The sequence below is a fragment of the Meriones unguiculatus genome, chromosome 9, assembly GCF_030254825.1.
Source record: "Meriones unguiculatus strain TT.TT164.6M chromosome 9, Bangor_MerUng_6.1, whole genome shotgun sequence".
In the NCBI taxonomy this organism is placed as follows: Eukaryota; Metazoa; Chordata; class Mammalia; order Rodentia; family Muridae; genus Meriones; species Meriones unguiculatus.
Window position 1 is genome coordinate 54,683,712 of NC_083357.1, and position 18,475 is coordinate 54,702,186.

The 18,475-nt window shown below is 41.8% G+C and overlaps 2 gene segments (V, D, J or C); both read right to left on the reverse strand.

Annotated features, from left to right (window-relative positions):
* Window positions 1–3,096: 3,096 nt before the first annotated feature.
* On the reverse strand, window positions 3,097–3,673 carry LOC132656273 (T-cell receptor alpha chain V region PHDS58-like). The segment is given in 2 exon segments: window positions 3,097–3,533; window positions 3,628–3,673. Coding segments are annotated over 2 exon segments (483 nt in total).
* Window positions 3,674–16,459: 12,786 nt separating this feature from the next.
* On the reverse strand, window positions 16,460–16,993 carry LOC110544360 (T-cell receptor alpha chain V region CTL-F3-like). The segment is given in 2 exon segments: window positions 16,460–16,827; window positions 16,942–16,993. Coding segments are annotated over 2 exon segments (420 nt in total).
* Between the last annotated feature and the right edge of the window lie 1,482 nt (window positions 16,994–18,475).

The window sequence follows — 18,475 nt, forward strand, 5'->3', positions numbered from 1 at the left end:
TGCGGTTTGATACCCCAGGTCCTGCCTCTGAGAAAAAGGTATCGGTCAGGTCTGATGCTCTTTGGGTGGATGACACCTAAATGAACATCGGTACAAAGTCCCAATTTATTTCTAATATCAGAGATCAGAACTCTAATCTTGCCTGATGCCTCTAAAAAAAAAAGGGGTAACTGTAGAGAGCTGCGGAATGCTATGCCTTAAAGATGGAGCTGGTTTCCGCCATCCACCTTCCCGATGGTGAGTGCTCTCTGTCACGAACAATTCCACATTTGGCTAAGGCTGAGGATCTGGCTTGCTTCCATGTATGTGGACCTATCTGCATTGCCCACGTGGCATGCCTGGGTTGGCTACCAGAGGCTATTTAAGCTGTGGGCTGGCTTTCCCCAGGGTCAGAAGATTGTTCAAGGTTCCTGAATAAACTGCATTGAAAAAAAAAGAAAAGAAAAAAAAAAAAAAAAAGCAAAAGAACAGCAACGTTTCTGCAGATGTGATTTAGGGAAAGGTCAGGCTGCAGCCCAAGGGAGCAATCAAACTTGGCAGTGTGGTTTTAGAGAAAAGAGGTTGTGGCATCCTCCTCTATGAATAAAGAAAGGCCAGGCATGTAGCATTAGAGTCTCCGTACTTGACCCACTAAGAACCAAATATTTACTTTCTAAAAATTCATTGTCTATTTGTTGTGAGACACAGTAGAACTGAGTGTGCTAGTTTGTATATCAGGTACTGTCTGGTAATAACAGTACTGCATTGTGGTTCCCATAAGAACATGAGTATATCTCAATGTCATGTGTAGTAAAGAGAATGAGAAACAGTAGTGTGTAACTCCACAGACTTGAAGTTCTCACCAGGCCTAGTGTGAGTGACAACAATGGCTAACCCACTGCCTGATGAAGGTGAGTTGACTGGAAAGAAGTCCATGAAAATTCCTATGCTGACCTTGGTATTGTGTCTTAGGAGTGTTTACAAATAATTCTGCCTTCTCGTCTCATTATAAAGAAAATCAAAACTAAGAGATTAACACAGTAATACGTAAGATAGATCACTTGGTGTTAGAATCTCCAGGTAACATCTATCTGTGTCCATGTTATAATATTTATGTATGCGTGTGTATGTGAGTGTGTGCATGGGGAAAAGTAGAAGCACATGTGTACATATTTATGTGCATGTGTATGTGTTCATGAAGAGACATGAGATAACTGTGGGTGTTGTTTCTCAGGTTCTGGGGATCTTTAGTGTGTGTGTGTGTGTGTCTGTGTGCAAGTGTGTGTTTGGGTACACATATGTGCACATGTATGTGGAGGCCAGAGGACCATCTTGGGTGTCATTTTTCAGAAGCTATCTCTCTTGTTTATTGGATACAAGGTCTCTCATTGACCCTGGGCACTTCCAGGTAGCCTAGGCTGCTTGGGGACCAGGATTTAGGAACACATTTACCCTCACCTCCCCAGCACAGCCGCCATGCCCTCATGTGAGTGCTGGAAATTGTACTCAGGGCTCATGGTTCTGTGGCACCTACAGAGCTATATTTTCTGGTCAAGCAGCAGCTAGAAAATTCTCTCTTTCTTTTCCTCTTCATCCTGAGTATTGTCATCCTCCTTTGCTGTATGCACAAAAGTATAAAATCTTCTTTTACAGTTCTGCAAAACAGAAGGTAATGAACTAAAATTCCATACTGGAGCTGGTGATTTTCATTGTCCACTGGGATTCTTGACTGTATTTCAGCAGGATGTGATTATATTAGGATAAAATAGTAATTGATAGTAAACATTGATGTTCCTGCAGTAAAATCATTTGTGCCAGAGAGAAATCAACGAGCAGTAATAAAAGATGCAGAAGGAATCACATCACAAATTCTCAAGCATATCTGAAGAATTTAAGATGGAAACGAAAAACATAGCACTTTTATGGCTTTGAAGAATTCTTTGAAAAAAAATAGTGAGTTCCAATTCCTTATTCTCCTGTTTTATTTTTAATGGTTGCTAAAACTGACATATTTGTGACAGATTTCTAGGCTTTCCTGATTGTGGTGAATTCCTATAGCAACTAAATAAGCTTCAAGTTCTTTCCAAAATGAAGTATTTAATATTATGACCACTTCTGATCAGTACATTTAGCACCAAAAGAAAATTTATAGGAAAATCAGCATGAAAGACTGAGTAGACAAGGAAAACTTCAGGACAAACCTTGAAGCATGCACCTTTCACATTTTGTGTAGATGACACATAAAATGACAAATGGAAGTCCAGCTTTTGGTATTTCCCCATGGGAAGAATCATAGCCGCTGTCCAAGCATTGTCCACTCAGGAGATGATTCCCACAGATGATAACACAGTCTCCTTCATTCTACAAAATTATAATTGAGCATTAGATAATTTTGAAAATACTCAAAGAGCTTCTAAGACAAGTCAGGAGTCAATATTTTAGCTGGAAATGGATTGTGCAAAGGAGCTGGGCCTGCATAAATTGCCTTGTCTTGTCTTGTCTTGTCTTGTCTTGTCTTGTCTTGTCTTGTCTTATCTTCCTTCTTTTCTTGCTACCAGTTTGAAAGATGTGGGGCACATGGACCATGCCACCAGGAGAACTGGCATGGAACTGGCAAGGGGGAGCAAGTTCAAATCCAAGAAATCTCAAAATTGAGATTTAAAATCTCATCTTGAGACTAGCAGGAGTGGAATCAGAACCCTCCCTGTTACCATGCCCACCTCTTATCACGTAGCATTGAGACACCCCCACGGTGGTCAGGTATTCACATATCTGGCACCTAGATGAAAACAGAGCACTGCCAACACCTTAGCCAAAACCAATTAAATGCATTCACCCCCAAAACTTCTCAGTGCCCGAGGTCCACTCTTGTTCACTGTGGAATAAAGATGCATACACATAAGTTGTTACACACACACACACACATACATATGCATGAACACACGGGGACTTGAGCTGTTTTATCAATAAAGGCGAGCATAAGCTGTTTCACTAAATATCATCTAAGAGTAACTGATTTATCCTAGGAGAAAGTCTTCCCCTCTAGGCACTCCCAGCTGGAATGGAATCCTGCAGAGCCCACACTTTCCAGATTTAACACTCTCCTTCCTGGCTCGGCTACCCGTGCTGTCCAGGCATCCCAGAAAGAAGCAGAGCCACAGAAAAAGATGTTTCAAAGACCATGAAGGGAGATAGTGAGAATGAGTACCCACTGCCATGGGTGTTTGTGTTCAGCTCCCCCTGCAGCCCCAGACACTGTGCGCTCAGAGCACAGAAGTACACAGCTGAATCGCTCCAGTGCACACGGGCTTTCCTCAGGTGGAAGGAAGAGTCGCTCTTGCTAAACACAGCCTCAAAGCCGTTCATGCCGTGAACCACTGGGTCTCCTGAGTAGTACCTGAGGAGCAGCTGCAGCCCCTGCCGTGGGTACTGGACATACCAGAACAGGCTAGGTGGCACAGAGGAGGAATAGTTGCATCTTATCTGCAGAGAGGCGTCTTCAGAGACAGTGACTTGAGCATCAGGCTGAGTCACTGACTGAGCGCTGGTGTCTCCTGGAAGGGAATAGTAGGCAGTAATTATAGTGCAGACTTCACTGAGGACAGTCAGAATCCTAGGATGCAGAGACCATAAGGCAGCTGTACTCACTCAGGATAAAGTGTACCACCAGCAACGGGAGGATGGCCAGGCGCATGGCTGAGCCTTGGGAAGACTGCAGCTCTAATTTGGAACAGGATTGTAGGAAAGTGGCTGAAGAAAGAAAGAGCTTGAAAATAGGTGAGGAGAAGGGTCAGCTGGAGAAGTCTCCTGCTCAGGTAAAAACAGTGAAGCTGCTAACACAAGCCTGGAAGCTTTAGAGTGTCTGATCCTTGTCACTTGTCTTTGCTATAAACTCAGGCAGCAGCAAAGAAAGGATGAGATGCTAGCAGGTGGTGAAGACCTTCAAAGGAAGAAAGAACACTAGTGCGTGCTGCAGCGCCCTCTGGAGGGGAAACGAGGAACCAAATGTCCGGAGGGTCCACAGCCTGTCGCCTGCTGTGTTCTTATTTCACAGGCAAGCAAAACCTTCACAATGCAATTGCTTCTTTTTCTAATCTATTATGAGATATTAGTTATAGAACTCCCTGGAAATAGATGGCTTGTTAATATTCCTTGCAAAACCAGGTTATGAAATGATCCCCAGACTTCAGATGCAATTGTCTCAGGCTGGGTGTGAATGGCCACCACAGCCATGGTGATGATGCCTGATGGTACAGACATCGCCATTGGTGGATGCTCTGCAGCACTGAGGCAACAGGAAAACACATGATGTTAGATTACCTCTGCTCTCTATGACAAGTTTTGACTCCAGATGGGAAAGCTTTACATCTAGAGCTAAAGGAGCTAAAACCTGGAGAATTCCATGGCTGCTGACATTACTGTCCTCCAGTAAGGAAACCTGAGATTAAAACTTTTTCTGGGCCAATGGAATGCATTGACTAAATCAGAATGCACATTTTCTTTGACTCTAGGAAGAAAATCAGTTCTTCTCTTGGGTCTTCTCTCATCTGTTCCTTCCCCAGGGATTGTCTTTCCTGGAGATGGTTTATGTTCACTGTCAATTTTATAGTTTATGAATGAGCCTGTGGAGGATGAGTATATGTGTGTGTGAGTGTTCCTATTTCTCTCAATTTACCCCACAATTTAAAGGACAGCAGTATAAAGGAGAATAAACTCAAATCCACAAGTGTTAGAAGAATGAAGATCATCTCAGAACCCAGAGTTACCAGAACTTCCAGAAGAAGGGAGGAGGTAGAGTCATACTGAAGTTTGATTGAAGCAAGCACATCCAAAACCAAGACCAGCAATTCACATTCGTATTTAAGAACATTAGCAAGTCTGCTATGAGGTGGCTCAATGTTTGACAGCACTTAGCACACAAAAGGGAGGCCTGAGATCAGATGGCCAGAGCTCACGTAAGGCTGGACACAGCACATGGCAGCTATTTCTTCTACAACAACAGTTCTCAGCATGTGGGTCCTGACTTCTTTGGGGGATTGAGTGACTGAATCACAGGGGTTTTCTAAGGTCTGTCTGATAATTACATTACAATCCATAATAGTCAGAAAAATTACAGTTATTAAGTATCAGTGAAAATGATTTTATGGTTGACTGTCACCACAACTTGAGGAATTATATACAAGGGTAATAGCACTGGGAAGATTGAGAAGGTTCTACAGCAGCTTGGGAAGTAAAGACAGAATAGATGTCTGGAAGCTCTTCAGGGGGAAATTCCTTCAACTGCTGAAGAAGAAATCTATCTCAAACAATGAAGAATGTGACCCACACTTCAAGCTGTTCTGACCATCATACATGCACCCGGGCACATGAATACCCTCACTCACACAGATGAATATACAAATATACACACATTATATGGAAACACACACACATCCCTCACACAGATGAACATACACATATTATATACTCGCACATCACACACACACATCACACATGCTCACATCAGACTTATCACTGACACATATTGAATATACACTACACATACACACACACATACAATTCACACATAAGTACACACAAACACATTACATGCACACACAAATACAAAAGGTCATACAAACACATTACACACACACATGCTCACAACACTATATACACAAAAATCAGTAACACACAATTACCACACCACACCACAAAATAGGGGTCTACCGATGGGTGGGAAATATAAATATATACATGCATACATATATAAATATAAGTATATATGTAAATATATATATATATGATTTTTATAGGAGACCAGAATTGAAAACTTTTAAAGAGACATTGAACATTTTTTTATTTATTTATTTTTTATTTTTAATTATACTTTATTTACTTCGTATCCCCCCTCTAGTTCCCTCCTTCCTCTCCTTCCAATCCCTCCCATCCTCCCCCTTCTCCACACACTCCCTTCCCCAAAGTCCACTGGTAGGGGAGGGTTTCTTTTCCTTCCTTCTCATCCTAGTCTGTTAGGTATCATCAGGAGTGGCTGCATTGTCTTCCTCTGTGGCCTGGTAAGGCTGCTCCCCCCTCAGGGGGAGGTGATCAAAGAGCAGACCAATCAGTTCATGTCAGAAGCAGTTCCTGTTCCCATTATTATGGAACCCACTTGGACACTGAACTTCCATGGGCTACATCTGTGCAGGGGTTCTAGGTTATCTTCATGCATGGTACTTGGTTGGAGTATGAGTCTCAGGAAAGACTTCTGTGCTCAAATTTTTTGGTTCTGTTGCTCTCCTTGTGGACCTCCTGTCCTCTCCAGATCTTACTATTATTTACCACTTCTTTCATAAGATTGCCTGCATTCTCCCCAAAGTTTGGCCATAAGTCTCCACATCTGCTTTGATAGTCTGCAGGGCAGAGCCTTTCAGAAGCCCTCTGTGGGAGGCTCCTAAATTGTTTCCTGTTTTCTTCTTTTTCTGGTGTCCATCCTCTTTGCCATTCGGAGTGGGGACTGAGCAGTTTAGCCAAAGTCCTCCCTCTCGATTAGTTTATTTAGGTGTACAGATTTTAGTAGGTTTATCCTATATTATATGTCTATATGAGTGAGTATATACCATGTGTGTATTTCTGCTTCTGGAATAGCTCATTCAGGATGATCCTTTCCAGATCCCACCATTTACCTGCAAATTTCATGATTTCCTTGTTTTTCATTGCTCAGTAATATTCCATTGTGTAGATGTACGACAATTTTTGTATCCATTCTTCAGTTGAGGGGCATCTGGGATGTTTCCAGCTTCTGGCTATTACAAATAAGGCTGCTACAAACATGGTTGAGCAAATGTCCTTATTGTGTACTTGAGCCTCTTTTGGATATATTCCTAGGAGACATTGAACATTTTAAACTTGAACTAAATCTTATATGCTAAACTTTATGTTGTAGTATAAACATTGCATTTGGGGAACAAATAAAACATGGAAGGTTAGGGGTTTTGTGGTGATGGTTTATGAGTCAAGAAGACAAAGAGTCAACTTGTGCTAGTTTTTGTCTGCTTGACATAAGAAAAAGTCATCTGAAAAGAGGGAACCTCAATTAAGGATGGTTCTCTGCTCTTTGTATGAGTAGAAGAAAGATATCTGTAAATCTTCATTCATGCAACATAGCATGTAATATTAAGTCATGGTTATTCTGTAGCCAACAGGAATTGCTGGCTATGTGCAGGCATTCATGTCTGGGCCAGTCTCAGAGCTATTTTCTTATAGCAAGATTAGCAATATAAGTTACCTACTTGTTCTGTAGTTTGAAGTCATATAACTATAGACTGATTTAACTTAACAGTCTCTCCTTTACCTAGATCTGTTCCGTTTTGACTTCTCTCAAAGAGGATGTGTACTATTAGCATTGAACATACAATCATTATCATGTTGAAATCAAAACAATACTTTATAGATCCAAATATCCTCCTTTGGGTCCCAGTTGCATCACGCCAATCCTCCACCTGTTACCCCATCCCCACCCCACCCCATGGAAGAGCCTCACATCTGCCTGCCCCGCAGAGCAACAGAAAAGGCTTTTCCTTTTAAGCAAACTCTATATAAACTCCTTTCTACCTTGAATGCTTAAGCACTCCCCAGGCACCTTGTACCTGTTTAGAGGTTTGGGCCTGGTTTTCTACATTTGTTGCAGCTCTTTTCAACCCACTCTTTCCTCCACATGGATTGGAAGTTATGCCTCTCAAACATAGGAATTGTTGCCTTTGAGTTTGTGGACCTAATTAGGCTGCTGGTGTATGTATATTTTGCTGCCATCACTGGTCTCCTGCGTCTCTTTGTGCCAGGCATGACTGCCACCGGTCCCCCAAGAGAATGCCTGGGGGACATTGTCTGGAGGGATAAGCTGCAGCCAGCACAGTGAGGCTTCTCACCTCAATCAGCATTTAGTAGGTTTTGGCTGGAAGAGGTATGCAGCTTGCATGCTTTCTCCCAAAATAACTTTGGGACCTTATATCACCAAACAGAACCACTGACAGCAGTAACCCAGGAAAAGCCTGAGCTGGTGGCATCCAGCCTGTAAAAACATCAACCTGAGCTAATAGCAAGAGGAAAATTTAACCTGAAAACCTTTATTCCTGCATGCAGACCTGGGAAGTGGCTTCATTTTACCAGCAGGGGGTTCCCATCCTGATTTCATTTTGTAAATCAGGCTGATCTAGAATGTAGAGATCCCCCTGTCTCTGTATCCTTCCTGTTGGGATTTAAAGGCAGGGGCCATCACCCTTCTGCTCAAATATTTCATCTCAGTTTCATTTCAATGTAACGGAAAACTTTCAAACAAAACTCAGGCAAAGAAACAAGAAAATTCTAAGTTTAGGGACAGTCCTGCTATCTCAGGCTGCAAAGGTAGAGCCCTGTCCATCATTCCTTGGAATTTTGTTGGTGCTAAACAGTATCAGCCGGCTCTTCCCAGAAAGACTTGACAAACATCTTGCTCTGGGCTCCAGCTGCCATCATTTCTCATTCTCTATCAGGAACAGTCTCATTGTTTTCACCAGTTTTACTGCCATTAACTTAGCAATCCATCTCTTGGCTTTTTCCCCACTATCTCTCTGAACTTTCCTAAAGAGGGCATGGAAAAAACTGTGATCACCACTGAACACACTGCAATCAGGTCCAAGACAACAACCAACGTGAGAGTGACCCAGGTGAGGCTGACATCTATGCAGGAAAGACCCTGAGGGACAAGGGATGAGCAGCTGCTCCTCAGTGCCAGAGTGGTTGCAGCACATGCGCAGATGCAGCCATCAGGTTGGAGCATCCCTGGGCTCTGCATCCTTCTGCTACATCAGTGCTGTGTGGACTCAGCCACAGGTGGGTCTCTGTCCGGAGTGAAGCCACACTGTGCTCTTTCTGTGAAGATGGACTAAAGCAGAGACACACTCACAGAGCACTCGAGGCCCAGGATGCTCAGCAAGGTCAGCAAGGGGAGCAGGAAGCAGCTCCCTCCTCCTGGAGATTCCTAGGAAGCAAATAAAGCCTGAAGAGTGGGAGAGGAAGACAGAGGGTGCTCTGTGCTTCAGGAGGCTTTGATACCTTCATCCTACAAACATTGGAGAGATGTTTAGGAAGAGACACTTTCTTTCCTTTGGCGTACCTCTGCTATATGTGTGAATATGTTCTGTGAGAACACCTACTAAAACAGTGGAGGAGGTTTTAAAAAATAACTATTCAGTAATTTCATTCATTAACATAATGTATTCAGATCACAACTACCACCACCACTGTGCTCCTCCCAAAACCTAATATATCCTGTTCTCCCAAAAAAAGTCTAAAAACAAAAAAAACATAAAACAAAAAAATGGGGCTTTAGGGCAAGAGGAAGGAGCTTAAGAGAGAAGATAGTGTGACAGAACATGGGTATAATGTCAAAAGTGGTCACTGGATCAGGGTTGCATTAAGTGGAAGGAGGATGGCATGGTAGGACTGAGAAGGAAGGTTCCTGAGTTTATTCTAATCTATGGAAAAGCCATTTGCTTTTTGTTATGCCCAGATCTCAGGGTCCCTAAAGACCACCAGGAGCCGGGCCAAATATGCAAGAGCAAGGAGCTTTATTAGGGCTTATACTCACACTCCCAACTGTCACCAAGGCAGTGGATCAGGGAGGAGAGCCTCAAGCAGCTGAAAGGCAGGGTTTTCATTAGGGTTGGAACAAGGACTGGAAATTTCCAGCTTAGCAGTTACAAGATTGAGAGGCATTTAGCAAGGGGAGCCTGTTTCAAAGTGATTGGCTAACTAACATAACTAACATTGAGTGAGCTATCTACAGACCTCAGGAACATTAGATATTTTTCTGTACCATGAATGTTCTACTATAAGATAAAATAAGGTTGCCCAGTATAGATGCTCCATCCTGAGATGAGATACCTTCCCATTCTTGTGGTCATAGCCAAGCTGTTTCATGGGTGAGGAATTTTCTGGTTTTGTTCCTTGAATTGGTGACCCAGGGCATCGTTTTTCTTTTAAAGTGAGGCCTGATCCTAAAATGAAGCAAAAATGGAGTTTATGTAGCTCTTCCATTTTTTAGAAATGAGTGTCCTCTAGAAGCCCAGTTGAGAAATGAGAATTTCACAGTGGCAGTGGACTTCCCACTGTCCTTGCTGCCTTCCCAGGGTAAATTCCAAGGCGTTCTGGTCATAAACAGGAAACGGTTTATGCTTTCTAAGTGTAAAACTTGTGGGTTTTAAAAATAAGAATATAAAGTTATGAACTGAAATTGGAGAAAAATATTTTAGAATGAGAAAACTACACATTTCAAAACAAGTGCCAAGAACGTAGTATTCAGAATACAGAATAGTAATAGAGTTCTACACAATGACATCAAAACGTCTGAGAAAAAAATATGATTGGTGTTTCTAGAAGTATTGCAGATTTTCACAGGAAGAGGTAAATTAGGAAGTATGGATTTGAATAAATATTGTAAGAGTACAGTACACAAAACCAAGCCCATCACAGCCAAGATTCACTTTGATGAACTCAAAGTCAAATTCAGGAAAACACAAGGTGATGAGAGACTTAGTACTATGCAGTTCCTTGGAAGTTCTTATAAAATACTTCATATTTTTGAAGCCTCACCTGCCATAATCAAAGTCCTGCCCACAGGAGGAGATTATGCCATGCATGAACAACAGACAACAGGAGTGATTCCAATTCCACTCTCACACTTTTCACTGTAGCAGGATTCTGGGTGTTAACTTATACCAATTAGTCTCTTTCCCTCTCTATCTGCTTCTTCTTCACTCTCCCCTTCCCCTTTCCCCTTCTCTCCATCCCTCTGCCTTCTTTTCTCCACCCTCTTCTCTCACTCATGTGATCTGTCAAAAAGTGGTCATTGAGAACCTTAACAGAAGACCCAACAAAGAAAGAGAATTATAGGCTAATCTCCCTCATGAACATTGATGCAAAAATACTCAACAAAATACTTGCAAACCGAATCCAAGAACACATCAAAGACATCATCCACTATGACCAAGTAGGCTTCATCCCAGGCATGCAGGGGTGGTTCAATATATGGAAATCCATCAATGTGATCCACTGAATAAACAAACTGAAGGAGAAAAGCAACATGATCATCTCCTTAGATGCTGAAAAGGCATTTGACAAAATCCAATATCCATTCATGTTTAAAGTATTGGAGAGATCAGGGATACAAGGCACATACCTGAACATAGTAAAAGCGATATACTGCAAGCCTATAGCCAACATCAAACTCAATGGAGAGGAATTTAAATCATTCCCACTGAAATCAGGGACAAGGCAAGGCTGTCCACTCTCTCCATATCTTGTCAACATTGTGCTTGAAGTCCTAGCTAGAGCAATAAGACAATTGAAGGAGATCAAGGGGATACAAATTGGAAAGGAAGAAGTCAAAGTATCAATATTTGCAGATGATATGATAGTATAGAGTGATCCCAAAAAGTCTACCAGGGAACTCCTACAGCTGATTAACACCTTCAGCAAAGTGGCTGGATACAAAATTAACTAAAAAAAAAAAATCAGTAGCCTTCCTGTATACAAAGGACAAAAGGGCTGAGAAAGAAATTAGGGAAACAACACCTTTCACAATAGCCACAAAGGATATAAAGTACCTTGGTGTGAACCTAACCAAGCAAGTCAAAGACTTGTATGAAAAAACTTTCCAGTCTCTGAAGAAAGAATTAGAAAAAGATATGAGAAGATAGAAAGATCTCCCATGCTCATGGCTTAGCAGGATTAACATAGTAAAAATGGCCATCTTACCAAAAGCAATCTACAGATTCAATGCAATTCCCATCAAATTACCAACACAATTCTTTACAGACCTTGAAAGAAAAATTCTCACCTTCATATGGAACAACAAGACCCAGAATTGCTAAAACAATTCTCTACAGTAAAAGATCTTCAGGACTTATCTCCATCCCTGATTCAAGCTGTACTATAGAGCAACAATACTAAGAACTGCATGTTACTGGCATAGAAACAGACTGGTGGATTAATGGAATTGAATAGAAGACCCTGACATAAATCCACACACTTATGGACTCCTGATTTTTGACAAAGATGCTAAATCCACTCAATGGAAAAAAGACAGCATCTTCAACAAATGGTGCTGGTCTAACTGGAAGTCTGCATGTAGAAAAATGCAAATAGATCCATACTTATCACCCTGCACAAAACTAAAGTCCAAGTGGATCAAAGACCTCAACATAAAACTAGACACACTAAACCGCTTAGAAGAAAAAGTGGGGAAGAGTCTTGAACTCATTGGCACAGGAGACAACTTCCTGAACAGAACACCAACAGCACAGACTCTAAGAGCAACAATCAATAAATGGGATCTCATGAAACTGAAAAGCTTCTGTAAAGCAAAGGACACTGTCCTCAGAAGAAAACCACAGCCTACAGATTGGGAAAAGATCTTCACTAACCCTATATCTGACAGAGGGCTAATATCTAGTATATATAAAGAACTAAAGAAGTTAAACAGCAAAAAAATCAAGTAATTCAATTAAAAAATGGGGTACAGAGCTAAACAGAAAATTCTCTGTAGAGGAATATGGAATGGCAGAAAAACACTTAAACAAATGCTCAACCTCATTAGCCATCAGAGAAATGCAAATCAAAATGACCCTAAGATTTCACCTTACACCCATCAGAATGGCTAAGTTAAAAAACTCAAGAGACAACACATGCTGAAGAGGTTGTGGAGAAAGGGGAACCCTCCTCCACTGCTGGTGGGAATACAAACTTGTACAACCAGTCTGGAAAGCAATCTGGTGCTTTCTCAGACAACTAGGAATAGTGTTTCCTCAAGATCCAGCTATACCACTCCTAGGCATATATCCAAAAGATTCTCAAGTACACAATAAGGACATTTGCTTGACCATGTTTGTAGCAGCCTTATTTGTAATAGCCAGAATCTGGAAACAGCCCAGATGCCCCTCAGTGGAGGAATGGATGCACAAATTGTGGTATATCTACACAATGGAATATTACTCAGCAATAAAAAACAAGGAAATCATGAAATTTGCAGGTAAATGGTGTGACGTGGAAAAGATCATCCTGAGTGAGCTATCCCAGAAGCAGAACGATGCACATGGTATATACTTACTCACATAGACATATAATATAGGATGAATCTACTAAAATCTGTACACTTAAGAAACTAATTAAGAGGAAGGGAGGACTCTTGCTAAAATGTTCAATTCCTATCCAGAAAGGCAAAGAGGCTGAACATCAGAAGAAGGAGAAAAGAGGGAACAAGTCAGGAGCCTGACACAGAAGACCTCTGAAAAGCTCTGCCCTGCAGACTATCAATGTAGATGCTAAGACTTATGGGCAACCTTTGGGCAGAGTGCAGGGAATCTTAGGAAAGAAGTGGGAAACAGTAAGATCTGGAGAGGACAGGAACTCCACAAGGAGAGCAACAGAACCAAAAAATCTGAGCACAGGGGTCTTTCCTGAGACTGCTATTCCAACCAAGGACTATGCATGGAGATAACCTAAGACCCCTGCACAGATGTAGCCCAGGGCACTTCAGTATCCAAGTGGGTTCCTTTGTAATAGGAACAGGGACTGTCTCTGACATGAACTGATGGGCCTGCTCTTTAATTACCTCCCCCTGAGGGGGAAGCAGCATTACCAGGCCACAGAAGAAGACAATGCAGCCACTTCTGATGAGACCTGGTTGACTGGGATCAGAAGGAAGGAGGGGAAGTCCTCCCCTATCAGTGGACCTGGGGAGGGGCATGCATGCAGAGGGTGGAGGAAGGGAGGGATTGGGACTGGAGGAGGGAGGGAACCATGGGGGGATACAAAGTGAATAAAATTAAAAAAAAAAGAAATGGAAAAAAAAAAGAGAACCTTAACAGGTACCATTTAGTAAGGCATTTTTATGCCAAAAACAGAACACAAAGGACAGAATCTTCTTCAAATATTTAAGAGTACAAGTGTGGTAGCAGCAAACAATGAGAGCAGAAAAGAAGGTTGGAATCAGTTGGAGAGACACAGATTCCCACCAAATATGTTCTGAAAACAAACCAATATGGCCTTGAGTTAGGAAACCAAGAAGCAAATACTCAAAATGTAAACCAGCATTAACTAGGGTGGTAAAATGTCAATGGCAACATCTATGTGTTCAATGAAGAGTCATGGGTTTCATGAATAAGTCCAACTCAGTCATTCATCCTAGCCAGATCCAAAATATATTTATGGCAACTTTATTATCACCTGGCCAATAGAAATTGTAACTGATGGGTATATGGTAAAAAAACGATTTTTAAAATGTTTTACTTTTTGGATACAATGAAAAACTGAAGACTATGTCATGTGATCATCCCACTGGGTTCGGCTTAGACCTCGAGTCTACTTGGGTAAGGGACTCTGTTTTATAACTTGGACAGAGACCTCACAGCCACTTACTCTCTATCTAGACCAGTTGTCCATTACTGTAGAAGCCTATATATGCTTCAAAATAAAATTTCTTTGATGAGAGGGAAGAACTACCCTTATCTCAGTGTGGAATTATATAGATTTTGAATACTGTTAGAAGCTACACTGATTTAGGAAAGGGGCCATCATAGGTTCTCCTCTAGTGTTTATGGCCTCTCCATCCCGGGGTAGTTGACTGGATTTACAGTATTGGTGCAGAAACACTTCCTATAGAGCAGCCCTTAAGTCCAGTAGACATATGTTAGTTTCTCCCAAGATGAAAATGCTGCTATTCCACCCTTGTGCATATCTTCATGTTGGTCACTGTTTTGGTTCAAAGGTCTGCATTTTGGTAGAATTATTTATTGCTTTTCTTCTTTGGAATCTTACATAACACATTTAGATACTATGAGAATTTATCCTTAGCGAGGAGTCTTCAGGTCAGTTCTAGCTAAATTCCTCCAAGTCCTATGTCTGAAGTGTGTGATGTCCTAAGCAAAATATCTTACCTTCAAGTTCTATGAGGCAATCAAGGACAATGGTGATGAACTATTTCATTTGGAAGAAACTCTTGAAGCCCCTGACCAACACCTTGAGGGTGAATTGTTCATGCTTGGCACTGGGATTTTTTAGATTTAGTATTTGTTCTAAGTTTGACAAACTCTCATCTGAGATGTTCTATGCTATTCTCTGCCATTAGAAGTAGTTTTGGGGGATTAGAAATTGAATTTGGAATTCTATTGTGCTCCCCAACCAGTAAGACAGCATGGACTTCTATGCTATTTTTTTTTTCGTTTTGTTTTGTTTTGTTTTTTTCTGTACAGAAACATTAATCTTTTGAGAGAGACATTATTGTTTTTATTTCAGATCTCTTTTCCTTTACAGAGAAATAAATATGAGCACTAGAGAATTTTAATTTAAACCAGTATTTTGGTGACATAATTGAAATGAATAAAAACCTTGGCTTCCTTTTCCATGTTTCAGAAGAATTATCAGAGACCCCGACTCTAATTCCAGTGAGTGAGTACACCACATCATGAAGATCTAACATACCTGCAAAGGCAGACAAGAGTAGACTTTAAGGGGAAGGGATTTCTGGACAGTCTTTTGTGATCATGCTGTCTCCTACACAATGTGTAGGACAGAGAAGTACCTGCCTCTCAAAGACTCTTCTTAAGAGCTCCAACAGCTGTATTTCATGAGCAGCTTCACTAAGTAAAGACTGTCAGGAAGTGTGGTGGCTTGAATGAGAATGACCCCCAGAGGCTCAACATCTGAATGTCTGGTCCCCAGTTGGTGCACTGGTTAAGAAGTTTCAGGAGGTGTGGCCTTGTCAGAAGAGGAATATCACTGGTGGTAGGCTTTGTAATCTCAAAGCCAAAGCCAGGCTAAGTCAGTCTCCCCCCCCTCTTTCTCTCTCTCTCCCTCCCTTCCTCTCTCCCTTTCTTTCTCTCCCCCCTTCCTCCGTCCCTCCATCCCTCATGCGTGTGATCAGATGTAAAAGCTCAGCTATTGCTCCAGGACCATGCCTGCCTGCCTGCCTGACACTGTACTGGCCAACATGATAGTCGCCTTCTGAAACTGTGACCTAGCTCCCAAGTAAATGCTTTTAAATTGTCTTGGTCATGGTTTCTCTTTTCAGCAATCGGCTAGTAACTGAGATGGGAAGTTGATCTGAATTCTGTAGCCTGGACAAAAGAGAGGAAGGATGTAAATAACTTGTGGAGTGAGACTGAAGCAGATTTTTTAAAGACTACAGTCTATGTTTCTCATTTGCATCATAAATTTGTGGGGTAATGACAGAAGATTGCTGGAGAATACTTCATGACTTTTCTTGAGATTTTTGCTGTTAAGACTTCCAGTTAGGGAGAGAACTTTATTTCAAGGGATCACAGCCTGGGTTTTCTCAGCACTGTCTTCCATCCTGTCAGTCAGAATATCCACAGATCCTAGGTCTCTAGATATTTGACCTGGGACTTGTTTCTGTTTTTCAGGAAGTTGGTGAGCAGCACTTGGAGAAAGCACACAGCCTCCCTCACAGGGCTGCTCCCCTAGGCCTCCTGCACTGTGGTTTGTGTGCAGCTTCCCCTGCAGTCTCCTTCACTGTGTCACCCAGAGCACAGTAGTACAGGGCAGAGTCTGAGAGCTGCACTGAGGACGTCTGCAGGTGGAAGGAGCTGCTGCTCTTGTGGAGAGTGGCGTGGAACCCTCGGTGCTCTGTCCTCTTGTTGTCTGTGGAGCTCCTCAGGAGTAGCTGAGGGGCTTTCTTGAGATACTGCACATACCAGAAGAGGAAATGAGTTGAGTAAGTAGTCTGATAGGTGCAGTTCAGCATCACAGGCATCCCCTCTGTGAGAGTGACCAAGCCTTCTGTCTGCGTCACTGAGTCTCCATTGCTCCTTCCTAAAAAACAAACAAACAAGGAGGAATTACTGTTCTGTGTGAGGAGGAAGGTTAAAGGCTGTCATAGTTGTAAGACAAAGACATCATTAACACTCAGGGTAAAATGTAACTTACTGAGCATGAAGAGGAGCACAAGAACTGAGCAGGCGTCAGGAAGCATGTTCATAGAAGAAATGACACTTGGTCCTTGAGTGCACCAATCTCACAGGGCAAGTCTTCAGCAGGACCTTGTCAAACTCCTCACTCATGGACAAGGACCTCTGTCTGCACAGTGAGTCTGTCATGTTAAGACACCTGAAGGAGATGCTAACCACATCTGTAAAGGCAGCGCCCTCTGCTGATTTCCCTTGAAACCTCACCCTAAGGAGGCAGGCCTCAAGTCCCCAATGAAAGCCTGAAATCACCAATGGTCCTGATCTGTATGTATCCTATGTTATTTAATGTGATGAGTGCACATAAAAATACACACAATTGTGGTATCAGGATGACACTGGCTATGTACAAAGAATATGGAAATGTTCCTTCAAATTGTACATTTGATTGTTTTTGAGAAAGGATCTCACTTTCAAGCTGTGGAATGTCTGGAAATTGCTATGCAGACCAAATTGGCCTGGAACTCACAAAGATCCATCTGCCTCTGTCTCCGCCTCCACTGCCTCTGCTGCCCAAGGCTTGGATTAAATAAAAGCTTGTACTATCAAGAAAAAAAAAATACACACACACACAAATAGACCTCTGCAAACATTTGTCTAGGTTTTCTTACTATAGTTCTTAGAGAGTGTTATTCAAATGAATTTTGATTATACTCATCTACTTTTCCACTCCTGATATATCCATCCACTCTTCCCTACCTGCACCACGAGCTTCACCTTTAAAGAAAGTGGAATCTCTCTCCCAGTAGGCACAAATTGCCATCAGCTCCTTGGCTCCTTCCCTCTCTGTGATGGAGTTTTCTGGCCTGATCCTTTGCTAGTCTTCTGTCTGCTGCCAGCCTCTGTGAGTTCATATGGGCAGCTGTCTTGCTGTGCACAGAAAACACTGTTTCCTTGTGTTTGTCCACCACCTACGGCTCTTCTAGTCTTTCCACCTCCTCTTCCTCAATGACTGCTGAGCCTTGGGAGGAGGTGGTGGGATAGAGAGTCCCATCGTGGTGGCTGACATGTGGTCCCCCATCTTGGTGGCTGACATGTGGTCCCCCATCTTGGTGGCTGACATGTGGTCCCCCATCTTGGTGGCTGACACATAGTCTCTTCTCTTCGTCAGCACAGTGGGTTCCTGCTCTTTGATATTCCCCATGCGCTGCAACAAGGGGAGGATAATGAAAATATATTCCAATTGTTAAAATAGTTTAATTGCTTTTACATATTAAACTTTATATTCAATTTACTGTGACAATTACATTTTTGTTGAGTTAACATTGCAATTAATAACAGCACACACCTTATTAAAATAATATATTAATTTTGACATTATTGTTAATAAAGTTTTAACATTTAACATTCACCTCTTTTAAATAAATTATTTGTTTTAATATTTTAATTTAATTTTTGATAAGCTGAAGGTATACCTCATTAGTTTATTAATTAAAATTGATTTATTATTCTGAATAATTAATTAAACTAACAACATTTATACTGAGGTAAGAATA